Consider the following 20983-nt stretch of genomic DNA (forward strand, 5'->3'; position numbering starts at 1 on the left):
CACATGCCACAGAGTGGCTGGGCCCGTGAGCCATGGCCACTGAGCCTGTGCATCCAGAGCCTGCGCTCCACAACGGGACAGGCCACAACAGTGAGAGGCCCGCATACCGGAAAAAAAAAATGCATAACAGTAAATAGCACATAAGATGAGAGGGTATAAGTGAATTTAAGTGTCCAAGGTTCTTTCATTAATGAGAATTTTTTAAATATTATATTAGAGCATAATAAGTCAAGGATACATGTTTTAATCTCTAAGGTAACTACTGAGGGATAATAAAAGTGTAAAGGGAATGATATTTAAAAAACAATGAAAAAGAAATCAAGTGAAATTATAAAGGAAGATAGGATAGAAGGGAAAAAATAGAATGATGATCACTTTAAGTCAAATGTGTCAGAAAAACATGAAATATAAAAGAACTAATTCTTCCAAATTTTAAGTTAATCTGGATTGAAATAAAAGCAAAAACAAAATGTAGTAGATTAAAAGTAAAATAAGGGAAACTAGATCAGACAATGTAGACTTTAAGACAAGATACATTACTAGAGATAAAGAAGGATATTTTATAATTATTTTAATCCACTAGAAGATATTTCTATGCATCTAACATTTTACAACCATAAAGCAAAATTTGAGAAAACTGGTAAACCTCCTCATGGGATTGAGCAGCTTGTGTATGACTGACATTCTGCCTGGGAAAAACTGGAAAAGTCCAGATAAAATACCATAAGTATTCACTAAAAGGTATCAGACAGCAGCAGACGCCAGTAGGACCAAAGACATCAGAGGCTAGCACCTCTGAGAGGTGAGCTGACAATCCCCACCAGTTTTTCCTTGGGGCTATTTGCCAATTCTGGAAATTGGCAAAAGGCTGATAATCCAGGTTTGGCCCTGGTAGAAGTCTGCAGCTCTGGACATAGAAATTAGCCAAGCATTTGTCAGTTGAACAGGGCTAGAGTGGCAAAATTGGAAATTAAGGGAACTTAAACACAAAGTCAGTTTCTCTCCTTGAGATGTTTTTTGAATTCTGAAGTTTAATAGGGTAAGGGGCAAAAATTCTAAGCTAAAAATCAATAAGAAACATGGCAGAATTTCCCATACCATCTGTGCTAAGGAGACAAGATCTACCAGGGACTGGAGGAACCCAGCTGAATATATCAAACTCTCTATTTAACACCATGGAGGGCTATATTCAAGGAACAGGGGGTACCAGAGGTAAACTGAGTCTTATCAAAATTGAAGCCTAGCCTCATCTCATTTCATTCCCTATTTAGGTTAGAGTGCTCAATTTCCTCCCCTCCAAATCTAACTATTAGAGAAAAGAGTAAATCTTTTCTGGCAAAATACCATATATTCTAAAGTCTATAGCTTCTTTATTTAATGTCCATCATTACATAAAAATTACTAGGCATGCCAAGGGACAGGGCCATTTGATTAATAACCATAAAATGCCATTAGAAATAGTCATACAGAGCTTCCCTGGTGGCGCAGTGGTTGAGAGTCCATGGTTGAGAGCCGATGCAGGGGACATGGGTTCATGCCCCAGTCCAGGAAGATCCCACAGGCCACAGAGCGGCTAGGCCTATGAGCCATGGCCGCTGAGCCTGCACGTCCGGAGCCTGTGCTCCGCAATGGGAGAGGCCATGACAGTGAGAAGCCAAGGTACCGAAAAAAAAAAAAAGTCATACAAATGATACAGATATTAAAGTTATCAGGTAAGGGCTTCCCTGGTGGTGCGGTGGTTAAGAATCTGCCTTCTAATGCAGGGGACACAGGTTCAATCCCTGGTCCAGGGAGATCCCACACACCGCGGAGCAACTAAGCCTGTGTGCCACAACTACTGAGCCCGCATGTCACAACTACTGAAGCCACCGAAAAAAAAAAAAAAAGTCATACAAATGATACAGATATTAAAGTTATCAGGTAAGGGCTTCCCTGGTGGTGCGGTGGTTAAGAATCTGCCTTCCAATGCAGGGGACACAGGTTCAATCCCTGGTCCAGGGAGATCCCACACACCGCGGAGCAACTAAGCCTGTGTGCCACAACTACTGAGCCCGCATGTCACAACTACTGAAGCCCGCGAGCCTAGAACCCATGCTCTGCAACAAGAGAAGCCACCGCAATGGGAAGGCCCCACTCGCTGCAACTAGAGAAAGCCCTCACGCAGCAATGAAGACCCAATGCAGCCAAAAATAAATAAATTTAAAAAAAAGAAACTCTCAGATCTTTATTAAAAATAAATAAATAAATAAAGTTATCAGGCAAAATGAACTTCAAAATATCTATGATAATATACCCAAGAAACCAGGGAGAAAGCTGAAGAAAATAGATGAAAAGATAAACAATTGACCAGCACTGGAATCTATAAAAACAATCAAATGGAAATTCTAGAACTGAAAAATAAAATGTCTGAAATTAAGATCTTCATAGATAGGTTTAATAACAAATTAGCCACAAGAGAAGATAGATTGGTAAACTGGAAAACATCATTAACAAAATCCAAATTGAAACATATAGAAAATAAAGAAATTAGCAGAAATGCGGAATTAAGTGAAAAGGCTAACAAATCTGTACTTAAGTCTCAGAAGGAAAAAACAGATAAAATGTGACATAAGCAGTATTTTAACAGAAAACAGCCCCAAATAGCTCAAAAGCAATAAAAGACCATAAGCCACATATGCACAAAGCTCTGCAAATTTAAATCATGATACAATGTAAATTTATATATATATATTATATATATAGTAAGAATGCTGAAAGTCAAAGATAAAGAGAAAAATCTTAAAAGGAACTAGAGAGAAAAGACATGCTACTTTCAAGTAGCAATAATAAGCCTGACATCTGACTTTTCAACAGAGACTATGAAAACCAGAAGATAATGAAATGAGTTCTATAAAATGATGAAAAATAAATGCCAACCTAGAATTTTATGCCCAGTGAAAATATTCTTCAAAAATCAAAGCAAGGGCTTCCCTGGTGGTACAGTGGTTGAGAATCTGTCTGCTAATGCAGGGGACACGGGTTCGAGCCCTGGTCTGGGAGGATCCCACATGCTGAAGAGCAACTAGGCCCGTGAGCCACAACTACTGAGCCTGCGCGTCTGGAGCCTGTGCTCCGCAACAAGAGAGGCCGTGATAGTGAGAGGCCCACGCACCATGATGAAGAGTGGCCCCCGCTTGCCACAACTAGAGAAAGCCCTCGCACAGAAATGCAGACCCAACACAGCAAAAATAAATAAACTCCTACCCCCAACATCTTCTTTAAAAAAAAAAAATCAAAGCAAAATAAAAATGTTTTCAGACAGGCAAACAGAGAAATTTTCATCAGCAGATTTTCACTAAAAGAAATATTAAAAGGGATTTTTCAGTCAGAAAGAAATTATCCCTGATGAAACCTGAAACCTGAAAATGCAAGACAGACTGAGGAGCAATAGGGGGGTAAATATGTAAATTAGGAGACCATTGATCTCTAAAACAACAGAGAGTATCTTATGAGTTGAAATACATATAGAAATAAAATACACTAAAGAATGAAAATACAGGAAGAACTAATGCAAAGAACTAAAAATGTTCTCATATTCTGGCATAATGAAAATAGTAAAAGTATAATTCATAATAAACTTAAGTAAAGTGCATGTTATATCTTCAGTGCTGAAAAGAATAGTGAAATAATGTCATAGAAGGAAAAATGAAATGAAAATGGATTAATCTAAAAGAAAAAAAGTGCAATGAGAAAGGGTAGGTCAAATAGAAAATAAATAGTGAGCAGATAATCACAAATATATCAGTAATTATATTAAATTAATATGGATGAAATACTCCAAGTAAGTATTAAGATTGTCAAGCTCAATAAAAAAGGAAATGCAGCTCTATGCTGCAAATAAAAGACAAACATGAGGATACAGAAAGGATGAAATAAAAGGATGGGTAAAGATATGCCAAACAAATATTAACCCAAAGAAACCTGGAATTACTATGTTAATATCAAATAAAATAGACTTTAATTCATGAAACATTACTAGAAATAGTGATATTTCATAATGGTAAAGAGAAAAATATCAGAATTCTCCTTTTGGAACCCAATCATACAGTTTTAATTTGTACTCATCATGAATTGAGCAAACTCAAAGAACTAGACAAATTTACAATGAAAGAAGGGACCTTCACACACTTCTTTCAATAGCTTATACCAAAAAAGAGGTAGACAAAAAGTAAGGATATGGATGATTAAACAACAACAACAATAATGAACAGAGTTGACCTAATTGACGTATGTAGAACACTGCACTCAATAAGGAGAGAATTCACATTCTTTTCAGTTGCCCATGGGACACTTTTTTCTGAAATTAACAATATGCTGAATCATAAAGCAAGCTGCAATTCATTTTAAATGACTAAAATCTTTCAGAATACATTCTTTAATCACTATGAAGTTAAGGTCACTATCAAAAGCAAAAGATAGGTAACTCCGATTGTTTTGAAACTAATGTTTAGATCAAAGAAGAAATCGCATTTGAAATTAGAAAATATTTTAAATTACAATGAAATATGACATATCAAAGCATGTGGGATGCATTTAAAATCATGCCCAGAGAAATGTATAGCTTTAAACATATATACTGAAAGAAAATTAAGTCTTAATGTCAATAATCATGTTTGTATCTCAGGTATTATAGGTAGGGAAAAAAAGCAGCAAATTAAACCCAAAGAAAGTAGAAGGAAAGAAATTATGAAGAGCAGGACAAAAAAAATGATATGTAAAGCCAACAATATCAAAAGTTACTTCTTTGAAAATTAATAAAATTAGTGAAATAAAGAAGATTGATCAAGAAAAAGGGAAAAATTATCAATATAAGTAATGAAAAAGGGTGCATTGTAATAACTCAGCACATAATAAAGAAAATAACAGAATATTATAAACAAGTTCATACCAATAAATCTGACAATTTAGATGAAATTGAAAAGTTCCACAACACATAGAGAGTCATAAAATAAAATTGTAAGTATTTTTTATGGTGGAAGGTGATTATGAAGGCAAAAGTAACAAGGCTCCCAAAGGCATAAATGGCCCTATTACCACTGAAAACCCAGGGGTTCTATTGCTAAAATGAAAAAGGAAACAATGAATACTGGAGACAAGTGATGGTTTCTGCCCCAATCTGCACCTGTGGCTGCTCGTAACCATAAATGTTCTTCTTCACACGTTAAAAGACACTTTCCAGCTCCCCCCAAAAAGAGACAACTCAAATTTCCACCATGTGACTGAATACAGCTCCACATTCCAGGGACTCTAGGTCCAGATGTGATGCTTCTCTGACCCAGGATCCATAAACTAATAAACTATACACTCCCTCCCATATTCAACAGGTAAAGGCAGAGTAAGAATGGAATAGACCCAAGGAAATAAAATAAGAGACAGAACAAAACAAACAAAAAGCCCTCACTCTCATAAAAGGGAAGAATTGAAAACAGAGAATATTTAATGATGAAATCTGTTGGGCAGGAAAGGCACAGACTCCCTGTCCTGGAGTGACTAATTTCTTGATTAGACATGGATTCTGTTCTGCAAGAGGCACTTCCTTGTTCTTTATGGCTGATGGATTTGATCCCTACTTTATCTATTATTCTCTGTGACTTCCCTGCTTTTGTAGCTCCACTTTCTGCTGAAGTTGGTTTTGACGCTCAGGAATGGCCAACCACAGTTGCTTGTAAACAATTTCCTGGTTTCCTTGCCTGAATAATGGGAGCAATCATTGGGGCCAGTAGTTCTGAGACTGTGAGAATAGGTCAGGTGCACAGAGAGCTTCAATTTTGTATTAATCCAAAACCTGTTCCTATTACCAACACACATCACCTTTGGAATTTCTCAACTATATTTATAGATTTCCTAACTCTGCTGGCTTTCACTCTAATATGGCCTCGTTTTCTCAATATATTAATATTCTTTACTGCTAAAGCCAACCTTTCTGGCTCTGCAGTGCAACCAGAAAGTTACTTATATCCATATACTTTTTCAGACATTTTTAATGGAATTTGAATAGTGGAAAAGGGAAATTTAGGAAGTCAACAGTTATATCTCTTAAATCTCATTTCATTAGGTTTTTCCTGCAGCACTTGTATTACTTTACATCTGTGTATTGTCGTTCATTTTTGTATAGATATTATGGATTTCTTAAAGGATTTACAAATGTAATTGGACTAACAGGAGGGCTAGTTTCTTCCACTGTGACTGGAGTGATCCTTAGTCAGGTAAGGAACACCCAGACATGGGTAGTTATTTTTCTCATATTAACTGTACAGAAAAAGAAAGTGTAATGCATACAAAAAGTTGCAGAGGAGACATCAGCAAGGGGTGAGTTATGAGTTTTTGTGTCATATTAAACTTGGCATTCCCTCCAAACTTACAGATGATACAAGTTCTTTCTTGTTATATGTCAATTAGTTGTGCTGGTAACTCTTTAATCATTAGTTATTGAAACAGAAGTGGACCTCTGTGATTTTTAACAATTAATGTGTGCCTTTATCAAAACAGGTAGTTGACTGGGTGAATGGTAATATAAGTAAGAAGATATAGTTTTGTCAGGAAAGGAATGAAAAATCAGGAACAAATACAATTTTTAAATGAACAAAAGAAACAATTCTATGAAGGCTGGCTTCTGTTTCTATGGATGAGGTTACCTGAAATTCTCCTCTTAAAAATACTTAAGGGGCTTCCCTGGTGGCGCAGTGGTTGCGCGTCTGCCTGCCGATGCAGGGGAACCGGGTTCGCGCCCCAGTCTGGGAGGATCCCACATGCCGCGGAGCGGCTGGGCCCGTGAGCCATGGCCGCTGGGCCTGCGCTTCCGGAGCCTGTGCCCCGCACCGGGAGAGGCCGCAACGGAGGGAGGCCCGCGTACCACAAAAAAAAAAAACAAAAAACAAAAAACTTAAAATGCCTTATCTAGTGCTGAAGGAAAATAACTGTTAGTCTAGAATTCTACAATCCATCAAATAAAAATCCATCATAAAAATGAAGTTTAAATTCATCCTTTTTCAAACAGAAACAGAGAATTCATCAGAAGTAGGCTAGCACTGAAGAAAAAAGCTAGTTTTTAGGGAGAAATAAAATTATCGCAGATGGTAGATTGGAGATACAAAAAGGGAAAGAGGCAACAGAAATGATCAATACGTGGATGATTCTAAAGGAATATTGTATAAATTGATAGTATTATGTAAAGAAACCCCAGTTCTCAAAGCTGGTTACCTAGTGGTGGCAAAACCTATCATCACCCGAGTGATAACTGGAAACACGTGCACGTTCCTCAACCATCACATTTAATCTGACTTTTCTTCTTAAGCCACAGATAATTTACCCGCTAACCATTAATACTATGTTTCTTCATTATTTGTTAGATTAGTTCATCTTTGACCATCTTTGATCTGTTATGATGACTCTGTTCTAATACACCTGAACATGCTTTCTCCAACACACTATATGAAAATGGCTGTACAATCTTTGCCAACACATTTTGATGAATTCTGTGGTCCCAGAATCTAATAATATATATTAAAAAAATTTTAAAATGCCTTATCAAATTTTAACAATCATGTTAAATGCATGCCTGATCTTGAGAAAAAAAAAAAAAGTAAGGGAAAATTTCAGAGATTGAACATGAAGGAAAGAGCTTGATTCCAGAGAGGTAAATGACCATCAAAGCCACTGGCTGCCTTGGAGAAATTGCCCATCCTGGGTGTTATAATGGACACCCAGTTATAATGGACAAACAGAGCATAAGAGATAATATCCCAGAACCACTCATAAAAGAAGAGTCAGAATGAAAATGCTGATATATATCTGTAACCACTAAGGACTACAACCTCCTACTACTACTACCATGTAGCTCATATATAAACTTGGAGGAAAATCTCCAAGCTGAGAGGTAGCAGTGTTCAGGCAAATACTCCAATTGCTCCTTGTCCCACAACTTTGGCCAAGGAGAGACAATTTGTACTCACCATGGCCAAATTTCCCATAGAGAGGAGCCCCCTCCCACCATCGTGTGCTAGGACTTATGGTATCAGAAAGGCTAGAAACATCACTATAACCATGGAAGCTCCCTGATCAGAGAGGTAGCCTTACTAAAAGAGAACTCCAGGAGACCAGGGTGTGTTTTCTCCCCCTGGGCATGAAGCCCACTCAGCCTGTTCTTCCAATGAACTCATTCAGACCTGCTGAGCTGACTTCTCCCAAAGGTGGCAGGAAACATGGCTCCAGAACTGTCCAAAGTTGTCTCTGCCCAGTGAGGAAACTTATCTATTTCAGCCTCAGCTACGAAGGGAGAGGAAAAACTGAATAAAGACTCTTCTGAACGTTTGAAACAATAAACCAATCTTCACAATGGTTTGAGGCCCTAATTCAAATTCTGTTGTGTCCAAATGCCATAAGCCAAGAATTGAATTTCTAGTAGTCCACAGATGCCTAATAAAAATAAATAATTTTTTTTTTCTGAAGAAACTCTAAATTCATACTCCAGAATTTCCTTGTACATAAAGTTTTGGTGAATATGATTTCACAATCAATCAAAAATTATAAAATGCTTGAGGAAATAATGTGTTATGTGAGAGATGAATAAAAACCACAGAATCAGATCCTCAGAGATATTGGACATATATTTATATATTTAAAGAAGTAAAAGAGAGGATTGAAAATATAAATAGGAAAAAATATACAAATATAAACTTAAGAAACATAAGTTTAGGGCTTCCCTGGTGGGGCAGTGGTTGAGAATCTGCCTGCCAATGCAGGGGACATGGGTTCGAGCCCTGGCCTGGGAAGATCCCACATGTCGCGGAGCAACTAGGCCCGTGAGCCACAGCTACTGAGCCTGCGTGTCTGGAGCTTGTGCTCCACAGCAAGAGAGGCCGCAACAGTGAGAGGCCCACGCACCGCAATGAAGAGTGGCCCCTGCTCGCTGCAACTAGAGAAAGCCCTTGCACAGAAACGAAGACCCAACACAGCCAAAATAAATAAATAAATAAATACGTTCCCTTTAGAAAGAAAAAAAAAAAAAGACAGAAACATAAGTTTAGACAAAGAACTAAATCTAACCTCTGGCAATTAAAAATATAAAAATTAAAAATTCAGATTAAGTACAGCTAATAAGAGAATTAGTGAGGCTTCTGCCTCCATTAATGGGAGAGTAAGTAATTTGGACCAATTCTCTTAAGAAAGACAATTTAAAAGCCTGAAAAAATGTATAAACCTACATGCACAACAATTTTACTCCTTCCATAAGGGAGTCAACAGACATCCAAAGTCCCACCTAGTTATGGCATCAACTTCAAAGTGCAGAATGTATCACCCTTTACTGGGGGATAATGCATAATGGCCCTCTATATCAGGAGTTACGTGCTCCATCATGCTGTATACAATGGTAGCATAAAAATCTAATAGCTGCAATAAATACTTCCTTTCAGAAAAGGAGGTTTGGAAAACAAACAGCAATCGTTTGTCCTTAGTAATGCTGACACACTGCTAGGCAGACATTTTAAGAGTCACATCCTGATGAATGTTTGAATGTTCTTCAATCAGGCTCTGAAACAGATGAAGGTAGGGACTGGAGGGTCTTTGGAGTGGTCTCCCTTGATTCGTGTGTTTGGCATAGAGGAAGGTGAGTGAATCCAATGTTTGTGGAGCAGAGGGCAGGCTGGAAAGTAGCTATTGCAGATACAATAATTTTTTTGGTTCTCCTCTTGGGCATTTTCCCCACTTCCTTGAAGTTAGATATATTTATATAACTTATTTTGGCCAGTGACACATGAGAGAAAGTGATATGCATTCATTCATTCTCAATGCTTCTTTGAAGCATTGAGAACTAAGAGGCCACTCTCTTGGACACAGCAACTGGCAATAATCAGAATATCAACTGCAACTCCATTGACCAGGATCCAGAAATGAAGAGATGTGGAGCATAACCTCTAGCCAACTTGCTATGGACATTTAGTTTAAACAAAAACAAAATCTCTGCCATTAAAAGGCACTAGGAATTGGGGGGGGGGGGTTATTGGTTACTGTAGTATAACCTACTCTATCCTGACTGGTCAGGAGGATCTATCCAGAATGAATCACATTAAGAAAAAAATTATAGAAAATACAGAATATGTGGACTCAGTGAGAAGGCCCAACATACATTTAACTGGAGTTCCAGAAAACAGAATAGGGCAGAAGTTAAATTTGAAGAGAAAATGATTGTTTTCTAGTTTTTCAGAAATATAGCAATTCACATCTTTAAGAAGTCCATTAATGACAAGTAGGATAAACAAAAGAAATCCGCAGTTGCACACCTCATAGAGAATTTACAGAAAACTAAAGACAAAAAGAAAATCATACTAGCAGTAAGAGAAATTAGAAAGGTTGCCTTCGAATGAACAACAGTTAAACTAATCTCTGACTCTTCATCCACAAAAAAGGAAGTCCAGAAGACAGTAGAATGATATCTTCAGTATACTAAATGAAAATAACTGCCAACTTAAACTTGTAAACTCAATGAAAATATTTTTTTAAAGGAGAGAACATATTTCAAGCAAACAAAAATCAAGGAAGTTCAATTCATTAATGGGTATTTAAAGAATGTTTTTAAGCCTAAGAAAGTTGGAGGTACAAACATGAATGAAGAACAGTAAAAGTGGTGTGTGCAAATCCACTTATTTACTTATTTGTTTTATTGTACAAAATAATAAAAGTGTCTTGTGGAGTTTTTAAAAAACTACGTGTATAGAATGAATGAAGTAGAGTAGACAGTAACAATAGTAAATTAATCAGAAGAGGGTAAATGCAATAAATTATTCCAAAGACTTCATGTTCTCTTGCCATAGGATAAAAGTATTAATAGAGTTTGTTGCACCAAGGATACATGTTGTAATTTCTAGGGTAATAATTTTTAAAATACAAAAAAATGTGTATAAATTTCAAAGTAACTGGAAAATGAAATAAAAAGAACTTTCTTTAAAAAAAGAGGGCAAGAAACAAGAGAAAAAGCAATATAGACCAGGGGTTGTCAATGTAAAGCCAACAAAATAAGTAGGTAAATTAAAATACATCACTATTTATTCAGAGACTACAGAATTATTCTTCAGCTTTCGTTTTTAAATTGCATAAGTGTGTGTGTGTGTGTGTTAAAATAAAAACCACACAACATAAACTTACCCTCTTAACAAATTTTGAGTGTACATTACAATATTATATAGTTAGTATTGTTAACTATATGCACATCGTTGTATAATAGATCTTTAGAACTTTGTCATCTTGCATGATTGAAGCTCTATACCCACTGAACAAGAACTCCCTGCTTCCCCACCTCCTGAACCCTCTAATTTTTTAATACATAAAGATTAGTATTAAATTTTGGGGGTATGTGTATTAAAATTCCAAGACATAGAGTATGGAACTTTCAAACCAGGAGAGAGGGGAGAACATGGAATTAAAAAAAATTTTTTAAAGGAAGCAAAAGCCCCTCAATGTGAAAGAAGGTAAGAAATGGTGTGGGGGGTGGGGGTAGGACTATAGGTAGAAGATAGGACAAATTGAAAGCACAAAGACAGATGGTAGAAATAAATCCAAATATACCAAAGATCGCAATAAATATAGATGGACTAAACTCTGCAATTAAAGGACACATTTTGTAAGACTAAAAACAAAAGCCATTCATATGCTATTTATATATAAAATACATACCTAAAATAAAGATGTAGAAACACTGAAAGTTGTAAGGACAGCATAAAAAATGAAGTAAACATTAACCAACAAAAGATGATATTATTATATTATCAGGAAAAAAGTTTTTCTTTAAGCAAAAATACTAGAAACAATGAGAATCAGCTACTTAGTAGTTTACAGTGTATATTTCCCCAGCAAAACTATCTTGTTCAAGTCTTAGCTCATCTACTTATAAGATATGTGACCTGGAAACATTTCTTAATCAAAATCTCAGTGTCTCCAGCTGTAAATGGCTAAGATGACATAGAAACCTCATGGGGTTAAGGTAATTACCAAATCAGATCATGTATGCAAGTATCAGATGTTTATGTGTTCAATGCATAACACCTATAAGTATTTTTAGTCTCATATACTTTTAAATCAGGAAAAATAAAAGTGTGTTTGCTATCCTATTGTTTAGCATTCTGAAAATGTTAGCAAACACAATTGTCAAGAAAACTTAATTACGGATATATACAATGTAAGAGTAGAGGAAAAATATAACATTATGTACAGAGAATGCAATTGTCTTCCTGGGGAAAAAAAATTAAAGTTAGGTAGCATACTGTGGAAAAATCTAAAGCACGGTATCAACCAATATTGCAAAATACCTATGGGTATTTTGAAAATTGTACGAAGTCCATATGAAGTCCAAGTTGTACAAAGTCCAAAAAGTTGCTGCACACCTATTGAGCAACATCAGTGAAAATATTAGACGGGAGAGGCACGTCAAGTTTCTAGGTTAGAAATGTATAATATCGCTTATATGTGGAATCTAGAAAAATGGCAGAGATTAACTTATTTGCAAAGGAGAACTAGATCTACAGATGTAGAAAATAAACTTATCATTACCAAGGGGGGAAGGGAGGGTAGGATGAATTGGGCTATTGGGTTAACATATATACACTACTATATATAAAATAGATAACTAATGAGAACCTACTGTATATCACAGGGAACCCTACTCAATGCTCTGTGGTGACCTAAATGGGAAGGAAATCTAAAAAACAGTGGATATATGATTCACTTCGCTGTATAGCAGAAACTAACACAACATTGTAAAGCAACTATACTCCAATAAAAATTAATTTTAAAAAAGTTTCTAGGTTGGACTTCAATTCCAAATCACAATAGATTTTATTAACTTAAAATTACCACAAGTTTTATTATTTATCATTAAATTTCTAAGCACATCTTGGTTTTTTCCTCCACTTTCTGTTTGCCTACTACCTGTCAAATTTGTCAAATTTGGCATGTTTGATTATAGAAATCACTATAATTAAATATATTTAATGTCTAGTTTGTCAGGAAACATTGTTTTATTTTCTTCAGTGTCTACTCTTAATTTTATTTTAAATGAAATTGATGATGATTTAATAATGGTCAAGTTCTGAAAAGAATACATTCTATATAATAAAGTTTCATTTCAAACCAGAAGGAATGGATTGATTTTTTTTGAAAAACAAAGTGGCAAGCCCACCTGAAAAACACAATTACACTCTGTTCTCATATTTACCCCCAAGTTAATTCTAGGTGATTAAAAAATGTAAATGAAGAAAGGAAACAATAAAGATACTAAAGTAAAATAGGAGTTAATAATTATTTAAGCTTTAGGCAGGACATCCTTGAAAAGCATGGCACCAGAGACCAAAACCCAATCACAATGCATTTTACATTTAACTACATAAAATTTAACCTCAGCTGATGAAAAAGTAAAGGGCAAAGTGGTAAAGAAAATCTGAAACATAACTGGAATTTAATGTCATCTTTGAATATGGATACCAAAAATAAGTTACCTGTGCACAGAATCCACCAACATATTAAAATATATATGACACCATGATTAAGTAGGCTATTTTCTGTGAAAGTAAAAGTGACTCTATCTATTAATAAAATCTGTTAATGAAACTGATCATATTAATAGGCTGAAAGAGAAAATGTGTCAACAATTTTTATAAATAAGGAAAGCATATTTGACAAATCTTATTCAAAAGCATTGCTGTATATGTAATTAATTCAAATTTATAGCACCAAAAAGTGAAAAACAACTTTAAAGAAATAAGGGATGCTTTTGTAAATTTTATAAATCTAAACTCTGGATTACTAATCAGTCAGTAACGGTTATGATATAGTCAAATATTTCCTGATATACAAACATGTTTATGAGATATTTCTAAATGAAAAACCATATGCATTCTTGGCTTTAGCACTATATACATACAATGTCCTTTTTATACAAGAAAAATTATATACACATAGATCTAAATCAAAACATGGAAAGATAAATAATGATTACCTTTGTAGAGTGAAATGGCTTTTTTTGTTCCTATGATAGTGTTTTGCTGTGTTTTAGTGACCTGCATTGAGCCTATATTAACTTTAATATTACATTTTAAATGTTACAAAACACAATTTATAATTTTTTGCACTTTAATTCCTCAGGATCAAGACTCTCCCTGGCTTAAAATCTTCTTCATGATGGTAGCCAATAATGTGATAAGCCTAATCTTCTACCTTATATTTGCTAAAGCAGAAATTCAAGACTGGGCTAAACAAACACAAAACACTTATCTCTGAAGGTAAGAAGTGATCCGATTAAGGGCAGATTTTGAAGCTGGGGATGCAGGAAAGAGAGGAGGTAAAATGGCCCCTGAGCAAACTGTGGTGTTGCTGACTGAGATGGGAAAAAAAAGGGGTGCAGGTTTGGGGGAGAAGAGGGGGCCATGTAAAGTCTGAAACTATTTGACATCCTGATGAGATGGCATGCAGCCCAGCGGATATACCGGTCTAGAATTCTTGAGAGATACTGGGGCTAGAGATATAAATTTGGGAGCCTGGGCTTCTCTAACATCTAAAGGTGAGGAAAGAGAGGGGAATGCTTGCAAGGGAAACTGGGAAGGGCCTTTGATGAAGTAGGAAAACAGTTGAAGAATGTGATGTCTAAGAAGAAAAGTGAAAAAGGTGGGAATGAGTACCCGTGGCAAATGTTATCAAGGGGTCAAATTATATAAGGTCTGTGAATTTATTAATGGGTTTGGCAAGATGTACTTTAAAAGTGATCCTGACTAGACTGGTTTTCAAATGAATGATGGAGACAAAGTGTCCATTAAATTTCAAAGGAGAACCTGATATTGTACCTTTCTTCTCTAAACTCTGTCAGTGGTAAATAAATAAGTAGGAAAAATGTATTTTTGTAGAATTAGTTCAGCTAGTACACAAATAAGAATTGATAGATGTAGAAAATCCCCATTTTGCAAACCCCAGTGAATTAAGGGATCTAGGGTTGAGCATCAGTGGCTGATATCACAAAGAGAGACATAGAGACATTGTGTACATCCTGGTGAAAAAACCCACCACCACCAAGGTCTTGCTAAAAAGTTCAAACTGAATGTGATCAAGCCTCAGGATACAGCTACTGTTTTGTAATAAATACAGAAAATAGAGAATATGTTGAACTAAATCCTAAGGATATCATCAGCAAATCTAAACTGTTTTATAATTGTCTTTAACAAATGAATTATAAGGAAAAAGAAGAGTGATGGAGGGGGAGTCTCTAGATTCAAAGAGACTTAAAAGACATACAAAATTTTTAAAAACTGGCAAAACTAAAGTCTACACTGATACATATGTGGGTAATAAATCTACAAAGACATGCACAGAAGACATTACACTAAATGTCAGGATAGTCATTACCTTTAGGGGGAGGGAGAGGTTGTGATTAGGAGAGACCACATGGAAAACTGCTGGGATCCTGGTGATAGTCTGTTTTTCATATCCAAAGTTATGATTAAAAAAGTGTTCATTGGGTGGAGACTTTAGGGTTCTCTATATAGAGTACCATGTCATCTTCAAATGATGACAGTTTTACCTCTTCCCTTCTGATTTGGATACTCTTTATTTCTTTTTCTTGTCTGATTACTATGGCTAAGGAAGTGGAGAAGCAAGAATAGACAGCCCTATAAAGGAGAGATGAGAAACGGCATGGTACAGCAGGGAGTTTTTTATATGTTTGTTGTTTTAGAATTAGATGTAATAGTATATAAACTGATGGTATATTCCAATAGTGAGGCTTCACAACGTTGGAGAGAAAATGCACATGCAGAATTAAACTACTTGATTTACCAGGACTCATGCATACTATGAGACTCAGGTTGAAGCAGCAGCTGAGGCCCTGTCCACAGGGAACTTAGAGAGCATGGCACAGAGGATGGAGGTGTGCCTCAGTGGGCACTTGCAGTAGAGCTCTCCTTGAAGACTGTGAGCTTCTGCAAGGTACAGCCTAATGGCTTCAACCACTGAAAATCATCCCAGGTCTTCACCCAGGTCCCCTCTTCCTCTCCCTAAAAAACTATCATGATAGAGAGAGAGAGGCAGGCTGATGAAGGGGCTCTGACCACCATGCACATGTGTACATCCACAGGAAAAAAAAAGGGGGAGCAATGCACCAGGCTGTAGAAGTCTGGAGAGTTCTGCATTTCTTGGCCAGGAAGTGCTGCTGCTACTGATAACAACAATTTTATAGGCAAAGAAAGTATTTGTGCTCAAGTAAACTTTGATTACACAAATTATGTACATATTAAAAAATGGTGTATATGATTCCTTGTTAAAAAAAAAAAAAAGAAGTCCAGAGGGGATGAAATCCAAGCACAGCGCAGAGGCTGGCCTTGGATACAAACCCAGAGTTTACCCATAGTAGCTGAGAGAAAGTAGGGTTTATGGACACAGACTTGGTAGGTCAGCACATAGGTTGGCATTTTGTCTGTGCAATAAACAGTGAGGTTTTCACTTAAACTGTCCTCACTTCTTTTCATTCTTTTTTTCTGTTCAGTGGCAGTTATTTCTCCTACTCTGTCTTCCAGCTCACTGATCTGTTCCTCTGTATCATTTAGTCTACTATTGATTCCTTCTAGTATATTCTTCATTTCAGTTATTGTATTCTTCATCTCTGTTTGGTTGTTCTTTTATATTTTCTAACTCTTTGTTGGAAACTTCTAATTTCTCATTCTGTGCATCCATTCTTCTCCCGAGTTCTTTCATCATCTTTATGATCATTACTCTGAACTCTTTCTCAGGTAGAGTGCCTATCTCCACTTCACTTAGTTCTTCTTCTGGGGTTTTATCTTGTTCCTTCATCTGGGACATGTTCTTCTGCCACCTCATTTTGTCTCAGTTGCTATTAGTATTTTTATGTATGTAGTTGGTTAGTTACATTTCTCGACCTTGGAGAAGTGGCCTTCTGTAGGAGAAGTCTTATGCTTCTTGCAACATACTCCTCTCTTGTCACCCAAGGTATAAGCTTTAGGGATTCCCCCTAAAAGGGCTGTGTGTTGTGGCCCTTCTGTTGTGGCAGTCTGACTATGTGGGTGGTCTGGTAGTCTTGGTTGGCCCCTGGCCCGGTTGGTTGCCAGACCTTGCCTTATGTGGATGCTGTTGCCTAGTAGGGCCTGGTCACAGGTGGCTGACTGCAGAGCCCCTCACAGGGCCCCAGGGTTAGTGCTGGCTCACTGGTAGGTGGAGTAAGGGTCCAGAAGGCTCCAGTGCTGCTCCCCCCGGTCATTGGTGGGTGAAGCCAGGTCCTAGTGTTAGTGATGGACTACTGGCAGGCAGAGCCAGGTCCTGGAGTCTGGCTGCAGGACCCAGGGATCCCAGAGCTGCTTTCAGATTGCTGGGGGAAGCGGTGGGGTTCCTGACACAGTTGCATATGAGGTCCTTCATGTCCCTGTGTTGTCCTGCTAGTGGGCAGGGCTGGGGCCCAGCTGGTCCCAGGGTAGGGTGTGGCCTGCTACGAGTGTGCTGTGTGGCGCTTAGGCTGTGGGACTGTGGTTTTCTTGTGTCTGGTGTCTGCCCCCTGGTGGGTGAAGCTGGTCTGGAAGCTAGTGCAGGCTTCCTGGAGGGCAGGGTCAGTGCCTGCCCACTGGTGGGAGGAGCTGGGTCTTGGTCTTCTGGTGGGCAGAGCTGTGTGTAGACGCCATGTCTAGAGGCAGCTGTGGGCTCAGGAAGTTTTTAGGCAGCCTGTCTGCTGATGGATGGGGTTGTGTCCCCACCCGGTTAGTTATTTGGTCTGAGGCATCCCAGCATTCCAGACTGTTGGGTGGGGCCAGGTCTTGGTGCTAACAAGCCAGAGAGAGGATCCCACACAGTGGCACCCGCCAGCATCAGTGGCTCCCAAATATGTATGCCACCAGTGTCTGTGTCCCCAGGGTGAGCCGCAGCTGCCCCTCACCTCTCCAGGAGACTCTCCAAGACCAGCAGGTAAGTCTGGCCCGGGCTTGTATCAAATCACTGCTTGTGCCCTGGGACCTGGTACGTGTGAGGTTTTGTGTGCATCCCTTAAGAGTGAAGCCGTGAAGCCTTTATTTCCCGCAGTCCACTGGGACTCCTGAAATTAAGACCCAGAGTCCTTCAAAGCCAAATGCTCTGGGGGCTTGTCTTCCTGGTGTAGGACCCCCAGGCTGGGGAGCCTGCTGTGGGGCTCAGAACTCTCCTGTGGGGAAACCTCTGTACTATAATTATTCTCCAGTTTGTGGGTTGCCCTCTTGAGTGTATAGGACTTGATTATATTGTGAGTCCTCCCCTCCTACCCATCTCATTGTGGTTCTTCTTTCTGTCTTTAGTTGTAGATCTTTTTCTGATAGGTTTCAGTCATTTTCATAGATGATTATTCTGCAAGTAGTGTTTGTGAGAGGAGGTGTGTTTGATGTGTTTGTGAGAGGAGGTGAGCTCAGGGTCTTTCTACTCCCACATCTTGGCCAATCTCCAAGGTTTTTACTTAAGAGACAGGAGTTGAGAGAAATGGAAAGAAAAGGAATCCACATTGGAAAAGGGTAAAATTACCATTATGAGTAGATTATATGATTGTTTACCTAGAAAATATAACTGGGTTGGCTGGAAAGCTACAGAAACAATAAGTGCATGCAGTAAGTTTCCTGACTAACCTATTAATACAGAAAATTTTTTTCATGTTAAACAATAACTAGTTAGCAAATTTATTGAAAGAAATGATCCAAATGATGGTTGGAGGGAAATCTGATATGATCAATCAAAAATTTACTTGACTCAGTTTGCCAGCACCAAGAAATTTCCAAAATGGTGCACTCACAAAAATTCACCAGGATGCATTTATGCTCAAGATTGCTGATTAGAAATGACAAAAATCTGGATCTGGAATTAAACATGTCTATCAATGGCGTCTTCGTTAATAAATTTTGTAAGTAAATGGAATATGACCAAGAGCTGAAAAATATGGGATCTCATACAAATATTTTAATATAGAAATTACTGAGGCCATTGTTATGAATAAGCACATAACAACACTAGGAAATATTCCATAGGTGTTAACAAAAGTTCATCTTCTATTTCCAAGGTACAGAGTTGGGCACAGCTATGGAAGCAATCACACTACTTTATTCAGACCCTATAAATCTTACTTGTTTCTATATATTTCACCTATTTAAATACTAAAAGTTATACTAAAGTTTTCCATGATTGTTATTTCTATTCATTTCTGTTTATGTCCAAGCAGTCATTATTGAATATTCTGATGTTATAATATAATTTCAAAAAGATTTTGACAAGTATATCTTAATTGAAAATTTAATTTTGATTTTGTAAAGTTATCAGGCTTTTCCATTTTATGATTTTTACTCAATTGACTTTCTGATATTGATATTGCATCCTTAAATTTTATGCGTGTGCATGCTTGTTTAAGATTCCCCAGAATATTTTTTCATAGCCTTTAAATTCCGCCTTTCTGAGTCATTTCACTTAGTATGTGTTTCTTACAAAGGGTATATAGCTGGGTTCAGTAATTTCACCCATTCCGAGAGTTGTCTCCTGTGTTAGCTGAGTTTCACCTAATCCAAATATACTTCGTTTTCTGTCATTTTATTTTATATTCCCTTAAAAAAAAAGTCCTCCTCCTCCTGCCCCCTTGCCTGTCTCTAGTAATTTGGAAGGTTTATGGAATTTTGTAAGCTTGGGTTGTGTTTACACTCTAATGAAATCTTTGAAAATGTGTTCATTTTCCATTACCATGCTACATTCTTTTCCTGCCTTCTTTTCCTTCCAAAATATTTAACATATTTGACTTTTCTAATTACTTTTCTCTGGCTAGGACCTATTGTCCCTGATCTTGTAATTCCCCAAGCATGGTGTGGGTAGAATTCCCTCAGTTCTTCTGTTTACCTGGTCGCTGTTTCCATCTTCCCATAAGTCTGCAGCTGGAGATCTGGGAGAGTGAATCCACTTTTCAGACCCTAGGCAAGAGGACAGTTCAGGGAACACCAGCCCGGGTAATGGCGTAGTTCCGGAGACGTTTTCCTTAGCTTTGCTTTTTGTTTTGATGTGCTGATGGTTGTTTCTTCAGTCATCTGCGTCTTCAGAGCTGTTAGCCATAATCAGCGGTATTTTTCCCTGTCAGTCAAACTGACACACTATTACAAAGGTGATCAATCCCAACTTCCCATCTTTATTTAAGAAATTGGGGGAAAACAAGAAAGGGCTGAGTCACAGTCACGTGTTTCTCCTCCAGCCCAGAAGCCATTGCCAAAGGGCCTGGGATGCCAGAATTGCAAGGGTCCACCTGGTTCCCAGATGCCCTGGCCCTGGGGCATTACCCTGTCTTACTTCCAGAGGAATGTACCAAACTTTTGAGTCTGGTAGGCATCGTGAGTTGATTTCCAATGTCGCTTTTTCATTTGATCCCCATTGTTTTGAATTTAGCAAATAGTCCTTGTTGTTTTTGGCATGGTGTAGTGCTCTAGTCTTTGTAATTTTCTGATTTTGCCTCTTTGAATTTATTTCAGTGGGTTCCAGATATAGTAGTTGTGTAAAGGGACATACATTCTGCCTGTGAAAGTTCGTTTAGAGCAAGGCTTCTCAACTTTTTTGTGATGGACCTCAATTCACAATATAATGCCCAGAAGTCCAAAGGAGAAAGATTATAGTGAAATAGTTATCAAGATATTTAAAAAACATGTTTATGATCATATATATGCTCCTTTATTAATTCATTAAATAATGAGAACTAATTACAGGTCTAATAGAACCATTGTAATTTCAAAACAGTGTTGAGCAAAACAGCATATTTTGCGATATTGGTAATAACTGTAATGACACAAGAAGATATCTGTGATTTCTTATGGTGTCAGTCATCAGTACTGCTAATATTACTGTGGTTTTTTGCCTACATTCATAATAGATAGAAATGTTAAATTTCAGCCAGAGGTTGGGGATATAAAGACGTAAATTTTTC

The 20983-nt window shown here is 37.4% G+C and overlaps 1 protein-coding gene across 1 annotated transcript in view; it reads left to right on the forward strand.

Annotated features, from left to right (window-relative positions):
- SLC17A1 (solute carrier family 17 member 1) overlaps positions 1-14307 on the forward strand; it is a 44692-nt gene extending 30385 nt beyond the window's left edge. The window contains exons 10-11 of the mRNA XM_024121898.1: positions 6155-6245; positions 14173-14307. Of these exons, the coding sequence (XP_023977666.1) occupies positions 6155-6245; positions 14173-14307 (226 nt within the window). The remainder of the gene's footprint in view (positions 1-6154; positions 6246-14172) is intronic.
- Positions 14308-20983: the final 6676 nt, after the last annotated feature.

The sequence above is a fragment of the Physeter macrocephalus genome, chromosome 18 (genome assembly GCF_002837175.3).
Source record: "Physeter macrocephalus isolate SW-GA chromosome 18, ASM283717v5, whole genome shotgun sequence".
Lineage (NCBI taxonomy): Eukaryota > Metazoa > Chordata > Mammalia > Artiodactyla > Physeteridae > Physeter > Physeter macrocephalus.